At 44.0% G+C, this 10,748-nt stretch overlaps 1 protein-coding gene across 1 annotated transcript in view; it reads left to right on the top strand.

Moving 5' to 3' along the window:
- CAPN6 (calpain 6) overlaps window positions 1–10,630 on the top strand; it is a 72,500-nt gene extending 61,870 nt beyond the window's left edge. Inside the window, exons 13-14 of the mRNA XM_009276542.2 lie at window positions 7,235–7,371; window positions 9,123–10,630. Of these exons, the coding sequence (XP_009274817.1) occupies window positions 7,235–7,371; window positions 9,123–9,305 (320 nt within the window). The 3' untranslated portion in view covers window positions 9,306–10,630. The remainder of the gene's footprint in view (window positions 1–7,234; window positions 7,372–9,122) is intronic.
- Window positions 10,631–10,748: the final 118 nt, after the last annotated feature.

Raw genomic sequence — 10,748 nt, forward strand, 5'->3', positions numbered from 1 at the left:
ACAAGTCTGATGAGGAGTGGCTGAGGGAACTGGGGTTGTTTAGCCTGGAGAAAAGGAGGCTCAGGGGAGACCTCATCGCTCTCTACAACTCCCTGAAAGGAGGTTGTAGCGAGGTGGGTGTGGGTCTCTTCTCCCAAGTATCAAGCGATAGGACAAGAGGAAATGGCCTCAAGTTGTGCCAGGGGAGGTTTAGATTGGATATTAGGAAAAATTTCTTCACCGAAAGGGTTGTCAAGCATTGGAACAGGCTGCCCAGGGACGTGGTGGAGTCCCCATCCCTGGAGGTATTTAAAAGCCGTGTAGATGCGGTGCTTAGGGACATGGTTTAGGGGTGGACTTGGCAGTGCTAGGTTAACGGTTGGACGTGATGATCTTAAAGGTCTTTTCCAACCTAAATGATTCTATGATCTACAGGTCAAAGGAAGTGTCCTGAAGGACACTAAAATGTCTTTCTGGCACCTGATGTTGACAGTTAATTAGGAGACTTGTCCAGTTGTCATTTGCTTCCTCACTTTCTACTCCTACTCTCCATCTGTTGGCCTTCATTTTCCATGACCAGTTCAATAGAAAAAGGTAGACACATCCAACACTGAGTGGTCGGTAGGGAGAAAGCAAAGGAGTAGAGATACTACAGTGAAATTGGAACAGGAAACTGAAGAGGTTCCTGAAACGTCTGCTGTGGTTGCTGCAGATAACTCTTCAGCTCCCTTCAGCTTAAGATGCGGAGCTCAGTTGCATTAACTTCTTGTGGTAGAGAAGGTATTAGACTTAGGCCTGTGGTACTTCATCTTAAGCCTCACAAAGCAGCTGTAAAATTTCTCCCACCAGCTGGCTACAATTTTATTCCAGTCCCCTTTTCATAGTTATTCCTGGTACCCACTGAGTGGTGACTGAATGTACTTTTCACTGTGAAAGCCACTTTCTGTTAACTCTGGTTGTCTCTTCAGGAATGTTGGAGGGAAGAGATATAGAAAATTGATTCAGTTCATTTCTCTTGGTACCTTTCTTGAGAAACAGGAGCTGCAAACACCTCAGTCAAACAAGCGGTATGGCTCCACGTTCTCAGCAAGGCAGGATGGATGGGTGAGACTGAAGGGGCTATATGTGACAAGAATAGCAGAGCAGTGCATTGAAAAGAGGCAGTATGTTCTTGTTCTTGCCCTGTGAAGGATGTTTTCGTTTTTAAGGCTGGGGTTTTTTGCTTTTAAAATTCCTTAAACATTTTTCTCTAACATTCCCTGCGGTAAAGCAATAAAAGCCAATTCTCCACCCTTAGCATTTCACAATCCTTAGCACAATTACAGTCTTGATAAGATCATTAAAAACAATTGCCTGCAGCTGCCAAAGACCAGGCTTTGGCTCAGAGAGCGTTGTGGGATTTGGTGCATTGTGACACAGACCCTCAGGAATATACAAATAGGACTTACAACCGATGTGTAATAGATACTCTAACTACAGCATAGCCCAAATACCTTTAGGACCCAGTACTACCACACGTGGTCAGGTTGAGTTGAAGCATCTTCTTCCACTTTGATTTCAGCATCCAGTGTTGGGCTGATGGTTACCCTAACAGAACTGAAAAGGTAACCTATTGTGGGAAGAACTGTCTATAGGAAATGGACTCACAGATTTTCTGTTTAAACCTAAGCAAAAATTCTGCTTGATTATTTTATCTGCTGAAAAAATGCAGAATTGGGTCAAGTGATACTAGTTGTGAATTAATATTGAGTTCATCAAGTGGCTGGAAAAAAATCAATCTATCATTGTCAATTTTTTTCTGAAGTGTTTCCATTTCCCTGTGTGAAACAACATGCCATTTTTAAATTCATCAAAAACATAAGGGGTTTTGAACACAAAACCTAAATGAATCTTACTGTTTGACTTTGAATAAACTTCACCAAAAAAGTTAAAATATTTTCCTTTTGTATCAACATAAAGCTTCCAGCAAAAGCCTTTGTCTCTTTTCAGCCTGTAGTTCCAAACCTCATCCATTCAGGGGGCACTGAAGGAGAGCTGAGTGACTTCACTTCAGTAGCTTCCCCATTATCTTGAATTCTGCTGTGAAATCCCTGTTTGAGTCTTTATTAGCCTTTTATTTCCTATATCTCCAACTCACAGAGTACATTCATAGATTGTCTTGCAGAATGCCACATCTTATAGCAGCTTCAGACAAATGAAGTAGAGAGAGTGTATAAATAAAAAAACCATGAAGCCAAATGTGCACTGCTGACATTTGTGCTACACAATAAAATCAAGCTGTGCAATGACAAGGATAATGTCCATAACTGGCACTCTGCCTTCTAAGGGCACCTTGCTGGGAAATTTGGCAAAGCTCCCGATTGATACTAGAGCCCATTTTTGGTAACACAGAAAGCTGGGTATGGTACGTTTCTCACATTTGGGGGTTTTTTTGGTAGATTAAAAGAGTGGCTATAGAAATTCCCTGAAGCACATTGTCTGGCTGGATTGTAAATTTACACTAGAAAGTAGTGTGTCCAGGGACATTAAGTATCCCATATTCTAAGATTGCTTCCTAATACTGCCAAAAAAGAATACAACTCCTTGTCATCTCTCGTCTCCTCTCTGGCTTCTCTGAATCCACGTCTGGACCCTCTCCCATGCTTATCTCAAGGAGAAAGAGCAGACAGGCATTTGAAAAAGACCAGCTTTCTCTGAAGTGAGTTTAGACCTCAAAATCACATGGGCAGTTACCGAAATACCAACTTTACCTGCCGCTCCTGCAGCGTTCCCTGATGTGAACTAGACTTAAAACTCAACAGCAGCTTCCTGTCTAATCGATGCTGTGAGATGAGGGAAGAGGCCACACAGCTATTGTCATTGGGAGTGACAAGTAGAGGTTTCCTTTCAGGTTAGGCACGGTCACTATGTTTATTCAAGTAGAAGATAGGTAGATTAAGTGGTTGTGTTTGCCTGCTGCTAAGAGAACCTCACACAAAGGTTACTTATTTTCTGGTGCGAAGGTTGATGGCAACTTTCTGCTATGTGAGCTGCTGCATCTGATTAGCCCCACTGCATTTCACCAGGGTTTCCTGACTTCTCCTTCACCTTCTGATCTGCAGCATCTCAGCTCTCAAGCTGCTGCTGCTTTTCTTATGCTCAGTCTCTGTCATTTGTCAGCTGTATTCCCCCTTGTCCAGCTGCCTGCCTGGTTTGTCACTATCATCCCTTAGCATAGAGAGAAGACAAAACATGATGATAAAGGAGGAGGTTATGATTCATTCTGAAGCTTCTGAGAACGGAGACACGGCATTATATCTCTGGGACAAACTGTCCTGAAAACATCAGGATGTCTCTATACTCTGACACTGGGGTATGCAGTTGCAGAAAGTAAGAGCAGCCTGAACAGAGATACCTTTTTTTTTGATATAACTTGGATAGAGGGATTTTAGACTTGAATGCACTGTTCCCCACATAAGCCCATCACTGTCATCTGAGAGTTGTGCTTAGCACAAATTTCTGAGCAACTACTTAAAATTGGAAGAGAATGAAGATTGCATAGCAAGTGCACACCCAGCCTGGTTCATGAGCTGGTTGTCATCAGAACCCTGCTCCTGGCCAGAGGAAGGTTGTTTAATCTCTATTTTAAATATTTATTGGAAAGCTCCTCCTTGCTGCTGTCTTTGATCTATTGTCCTGTCTGGAAAAAATAATGGATGATTTGCTGTTGTCAAGAATAGGGGATGAATCTAGCTGCCCAGACTCAATTCTGAATGCATATAGGCTGCTTCTCTTGGAATTACCTCTCTCCAAGTTAGCTTGTTCTGAAGCTGATCCAACTATCTGTGAGCCAAGTGCAGTGGCAGGTTTGCAAGAAGCTGAGGAAGCACTGTGTGCTTGGAGATTTTCTGTCTCTCGTTCCCAAGTCTGTCTTAAAAATTGCTCTCGCTACTGTCTGCCACACTCTTTTCCCAAGAGCTTATCTTTGAGAACAAATCACCTTTTGCATTTTTAAGTCTTCCTACTGAAATTCCATGTTGAATTTGCATGTTTAATTGCCTTTCACCACTTCTTTTCTAAACTAGGTATTGTGATCCCCGGTATGTGGCATACGTGGTAAGCAGAGTATCTGGTACCTTTAACGGCAGTTGCCTTGGGAGCAGTTTGAGAAATAGAAGGAAGGAGAAGGCAAAAAGCAGCTGGTAAATATCCAGTCAAAGCATGAGAAGGGAAGCAGAGAGAAAATGGAGCAGAGGTGGGGGGAGGAGGATTTATTGATGCCAGTGGAAAGACTCCCTTTTATTATCTTTATTGCAGGAGAAGCTAAGAGGTATCACATGAGCAAAGACTCAACTGCAAAAGGCAAAACAGCCTGTTCTAATTCCCAAGGCAGTGCTTGTGTCTCAGCACTGTGTCTGCTCTGTTTGGCCCATGCCTTTTTCCAGTGACTGAGTGTCATAGCTCTCCGTATACCAGGAAGAATGGTCTAGCCGGAGAAGAGAGGGAATGTCTCTGAAAACTTTTTCTCAAGAACAATTTCTAGAAAGCCTTCTGTGTTTGGTATGGTGCTAAAGGATGTGGATGTTAGATCCTCGATCCAATTCTCAGAAAAAAAAAAGTTAGCCTTAGACTACTGTGCGTAGATTTCTTTAAGCTTTGGAAATGTCATTACTGTTCAAGTGTTTCTGGCTTTTACAGTTTTCAACTTTTTCCTTTGCGCTGTTCTTTCGTACAACTTCCCAATACAACAGCATGGCCGTAGGACTGAGATGAAACAGTTGTTTATACACAGTATGGTGTTCAAGGCATAGCTTGACTCATATGTGTGCCTGAGAACTGAACCCAGTCTTCCTTCCAGAGCAGTTGCCAGAGTAGCAGCTCCAGTTGTTTTCAATCCCAGCTCATGGTGAATACTAGGATGTTGCTTTTCCACGTTCATAGCCCTTTCTGCATTGTCTTTGTACTGTAAATAAACCAGGCCCAGAGCTGCAAAGAACTGGGCCAACTGTAGCTGAGAATGTCCCTTGTCTCATCCCACATATGCCGCTCTCCCATTTCTTTCTCTTGTTCTGGAATTAGAGCCAGTCACAGAATCATAGAATAGTTGGGTTGGAAGGGACCTCCTAAAGGTCATCTAGTCCAACCCCCCTTGCCGTGGGCAGGGACATCTTCAACTAGATCAGGTTGCTCAGAGCCCCGTCCAACCTGACCTGGAATGTTTCCAGGGATGGGGCATCCGCCACCTCTCTGGGCAACCTGGTCCAGTGCTTCACCACCCTCAGCGTAAAAAAATTTCTGACCACACAGCAATGCCATCATGAGGTCATGCTGTGCAGGTACCTTTCATGTTCCTCTTCTACCTCTCTCTTTTTTCCTAGCTCTTTCTGAGAATTTGAATCTGTTTCTTTCAAATGTCAGCTTTCCTTTTCCTTTCACTTAGCAAGTCCCTTCATTAACAGCTCCCTCTTCCAGCAGCTATGCCTGTTACCTCTTTAAGCTGTGTCCTTTCCCCACCCCTTCTTATGCCTTTTATCTCTTAATTACTGTTGATGATCAGATGTTGCTTTGCTCTTTGCCTTCCGCCAAAGTACCCATTTGATTCAGATCCATTTTCCAAATCTCTTTGCAAAGGGGGGAGCTTTTCCATCACTGATTACACAGCGTGGTGCCGCCCCATGCCCCAGAGCTAAATCCACACATTCAGTGACACAGAAAGTAATTGCCTATCAGAAAAGCCAATACGCCGCTACCTGCTATAGAAAGTGGGAGATGTTGTCAGGGTAACAGGCCTGTCGCATGTCTGGCCAGGTGTAATCATAGCGCAGCATACGGAAAAATCTGTTTCTTTCTCGTAAGTGGAAGTAGCTCCTTCTGTTTTGGATGTAGCTGTTACGTAGTTTGTTTGCGTGAGATGTTGGTATCCGTTCTTATAAATGAGTGACGTGTTTGAGGAAAATCATCCCGGGTATGAATTGTTAAAAAACGAAAGCTGCCTTAAAATTGTGCTGCCTTATGGCTGTCATTCCAGTGGTGGCATTTTCAAGTAGATGTTGACAAAATGTGTGTAAGAAATGATTACGAGCCTGACTTACACACATTCAGTGGGTTTATTTAAAATCCATATCTAAAAAGTAGCAAGGTGTGGAAAAACAGATATGCTGTCATTAACAATACGAATGGACAGAAATAGTTGTGTTGAAATACAAAAAAAAGGTAGTGCCTGTGTTTAATTAAAAGTTAATTAGAAAGTGGAACGGTCCGTTCTATTTGAGGATAAAGACAGGTGTTTCTAAATCGGTTCTTGCTCCCTATTGGAACGGAAAGAATAGATCAACATTTATAACAAAGTAAAAATGTTCAGTGTAAAAACAACAAAGCATTTCTAGAATGTTGAATAATCTCAGTGGGTTATGTATGATTAAAGTGTAATTTAAAACAGTAACTAGGACCTATAGCAGATACAAACATGTTGTGATAACATAAACTTTAAAATTACATTGATGCAAATGATAGAACCAAAGAAATTGTCTCAGGTTCATGGGAATGAAATGAGAAACTGGGGAGGATTTGCTTTGACAGTTTCCTACAGAAAACTTGGTTGAAACCAGTGCACTCCTACAAAATGTTTTTGCATTTTGACAATATTTTACTTTCTGGAAGAGAAACTGCTTCTTGAAAACTACCTCCTGACACTAATACTCATATCAGAATACAGTAGACAGCACTTTCAAGCTAGGCAGTCTAAAGGTGGGCACTGAGATGTGCATTCAGTGATCTAAAAGCAGTTCTGTGCGGTTCCCGTCCTTGCCCTCCATAGGAATTGTGGATGATGAACAGGCTTTACCTTCCATTTTGGCCCAGGCGCCCAGAACTACATATCAGACTGCATATGCACAGATGCATTTTGGCTCTCACATATAGAGCAGTGTTGGGGAGCTTAGAGTGTCACTTTGAAGACTTTCTGTTAGATGAGCCAGGAGGATGCACAGGAAGGGAATGTGGAGAGATCACAGTCCCAGTCTAGGAGTGAGCTGGTTTCACAGCAAATGGTGCTTCGTTTCCAGCTCTGAGCATCCAGTTGTTACCAGAATGAGGTATTTCACCTCTGCTGGTGATGGGCAGCTAGCAGCGGATGTGACGTGCTCTGGTGCCCTGTTCCTGCGCTCAGTAGCAGTGGTGCTGCCAGGCACAGGAGGGGATTGCTTCTGCTGGGTTTCTGGGCAGGTCTCAGCTCCCATTCTGTGTCCTAAGAACTGTGCTGCTGATTGTGTTTTAGGAGCAGATCCCTATGTGCTTATCAAGTGTGAGAACCAAAACATGCGCTCCCCTGTGCAACACGATACGACCAATGCCATCTTCGACACACAAGTGGTTTTCTACAGAAAGAACATCGACAGTCCTATCATCGTCCAGGTGAGATAAGCCACGCAGGGTGGGCTGCTCAAGGCGGGTAGGGGAGCACGACAGCATCGCTGAGCTTGGCATGTGCTAACTCTTCCTCCATGTGACTGATACCCAGGATAGAAGTGTGAGAACCTCTGCTCCCCCTGAACAGCCTGGAGCTATTCAGCTGTTCTACTGATTCTCTAGTCTAGGTCTCTTCCATAAAACAGCAACTGATGACACTTAGGGATTAGAAGGCGTATTTCATTCCAAGGCTTTGAAGGAATTTACAGAATTACCTTTTGCCTCATTTGGCATCTGATGAAACAGAGACAAAGAAAAGCCAAGTGTTGTCCAGAGTCAGTGTTTGCAATAAAACCAAAGCTAAGGCTTTTTAGAAGTTTGTTACCTTCAATTCTAGTCCTGTGGGAACTAGACCACACTGTTTAGCTCAGCACTAGCTGGAGAAACAGAGCTTGGTATTTAGATGAGGCAGTCCAGGAAAACTTTGGGAGGGTGGAATGGCATTTCAGTTTGATACACACAGTTGTTTAGTATTAGACACATATTAAGGACTATGTCTTCTTCATCAGCAGAGGGAGATCTTACAATGAATCTGTGAATCAATTCACTGTGGCATATAAGTGCCAGAAATTGAAATAGCTTTATAGCACTGTGTTGCAAGAAGAGATACATTTCTGACTTTTCACTGCCTAATGCAGTACTGGTGCATAGTACTCCTGTGCCACAGTACTCCTCTGAACTAACAGGTATATTCTACAAATATTATAACTAGAAGGAGGATGATAGCGGTGTTATCCCCCAAACCACAGACTGTAGTTATGGATTAGAGGGAAAAGAGACAATAGCACATGGCACATGGTCTGGGCACGTGGAAGATGGACGATTGCCTAATCCTTAGAAAAGATCTGATTTACACGTGGGACCTCACCCCATCTCTCTACAGTATGCAGCTCAAACACTTTGACTTTGCCAGGAGAGGATGATAGCGGTGTTATTCCCCAAACCACAGACTGTAGTTATGGATTAGAGGGAACTGATACAATAGCTGATGGCACATGGTCTGTGTTCTTGGCATGTGTAGGATTGCCTAATCCTTAGAAAAGATCTGATTTACACGTGGGACCTCACCCCATCTCTCTACAGTATGCAGCTCAAACACTTTGACTTTGCCAGGATAACTGAACGTTAGATGCTAATGAACTTCACAGACCAAACAAAGACTGGCATGTGAGATTGGCAGCAAAACCCACTATTAACACCATTTCAGTTGCTGCTTGCTATATGCCCAACCCCACCCTGAGTAGTGATAAAGGACGTGTCCAAGGACTCCAAAACTACTGCTGTCCCTTGCTCTAGCGGTGTGGACCTGGCTCTAACACAGTCAGAGGAAAAGCACTGAAGACGTTGCAGAGGTGAGCACAAGCAGGCAGAGTGGCACAGACTGGCTGATTGCATGTAGGTTTTTACTGCTGATGAGCTCAAACAGGCAATTTTTATTCCTCTTCTAGGCAGGCTGTGACCTAGAAAGCAAAAAGCTGCATTTAGCTCCTTATTTGCATAGTGTATGTAAATGAGCATGCAAATCCAGAATCTCCCACATGCTTTCTAGGCAATTAGCTAAATTTAGATGTACGCCCCCTCCTCACTGCTTTTTCAAGGGGTTAATGGGGGTGACCCTCCTCCAGCACAACCCTTTCAGGTGGAGTGTGAGAGAAGCACTGCTTCAGCTGGCTTTATTTCTGTTCCCTTGTCTCTAGGTCTGGAACAGCAACATCCTGTGTGACCAGTTCCTCGGACAGGCAGTGCTGGCAGCTTCACCCAGTGACCCCAGAGAACAGCAGACTCTGCAGCTCCGAGGGAGAGGCAGGCGAGAAGCAGCCGAGATGCCAGGTCACATCACCGTCAAGGTTTTTTCCAGCGATGACCTCGTGGAGCTATGAATACCAAAGCCCCGCAGAGCCAGACAGAGCTGTCACCTCGCAGCAGGGGGGCTTGTCTGTGCTTTCTGTGCAAATGACTCGGGAGCAAAGGTTGCACATAATCATAATCGCTTTAAAAGGAAAAAGCCCTCTAACTCTCCACATTATCATGGATAACAGGGAGAGAGGCTTTTAAAGAGGGAAAAATACGTATTTATACATATATATGTTCATGATACAGCAAATACAGTAGAAGAGGGGCCAAACTAAACGTTAGCAGATAAGCTCATTAGGATGTGACCATCTTCCCCAGCAGCATCTTTCAGGAGGTCTCGGCACATAGGCTGGAAGCACACGTGACTCTTCTCACAGGTTCTCGGCACATCGTCATCGGTTCCCAGCAGTGGGACTGGATGCAGGCAGGAACGGCTGCATCTCCATGGTCACGTACCAGCAGGCTGGTGGGGTGGCAAGCACAAGGTGTATTCGCGTGGCTCAGCCCTTGTTCACTGCCAGGCTGTATTTGGGAGGGGGATTTTTTTAATCTTTGATTGGAATTTTTTTCCGCATATAGGCATATAAAATTCTTGATGAATTTCATTGTTACTGCTGCAGATCAGATGTTTCTGTTCCTTGGCGAAAATGTCATTACTCAAGGAGTTCAGTCATAGGTCATAGCCTTAAGACCAGGTGTACTAGGGCAACATTAAAATGGAAGGGCAGGTCTTGCAGTGCCTATTTGAACACCACAGCAAATAAGAGCTTTGCCCGCACAAAGGCTCTCAGATTGACTTTCTTATTTTTCTATTCTCCACCTCAAGCTGATGACTCACAAGTTGATATCTCTGGCCAAGAGAAGGGCACCTCGCAACTCAGCTGTGGTTTTGCTCAGAGAACAAATTCAGTAATGGGAGCCTCCTTGCTAAGGAGGCTTTGTTTAATCCACATGATGCTAAAAATGGAATAACACTCCTTTTGGTTCATTAGATGTGATGGGTAGCACCAGACTGAAAGTGGACAAAATTAGCTCATGGCAAGGATGGGTTTGTAAAACAAAGATGCTGTGCCCTGGCAGGTATCAGGTTTCACTCTCGAAATTTTGCATTGGTTTATTGCTGACAGAGCTGACGTCTTTGATGACATTTAACTTGGGTATAATGGAGGACAGATATCATTTCATATTTCCTTCAAAGCAGGGTTCCAGTACAAACTTTCTTTTAACTTTTGCATATAGCCCGACGGCAGGGTTTCCTCATAGCAGACATTTAGATGGCTGCTAGACGAAGGTCCATCCAGGGGGTCGCCTAGGGTGAGGCAGTCAGCCCCACGCATTATGACTGCTGCTGCTAAGAAAAAAAGGAGGGTAATTGTCATAGGCAATTCCCTTCTGAGGGGAACAGAGGGCCCTATGTGCCGACCGGACCCGTCCCACAGGGAAGTCTGCTGCCTCCATGGGGCCGGGGT

This window comes from Aptenodytes forsteri, unplaced genomic scaffold, assembly GCF_000699145.1.
Source record: "Aptenodytes forsteri isolate BGI_AS27 unplaced genomic scaffold, ASM69914v1 Scaffold107, whole genome shotgun sequence".
Lineage (NCBI taxonomy): Eukaryota > Metazoa > Chordata > Aves > Sphenisciformes > Spheniscidae > Aptenodytes > Aptenodytes forsteri.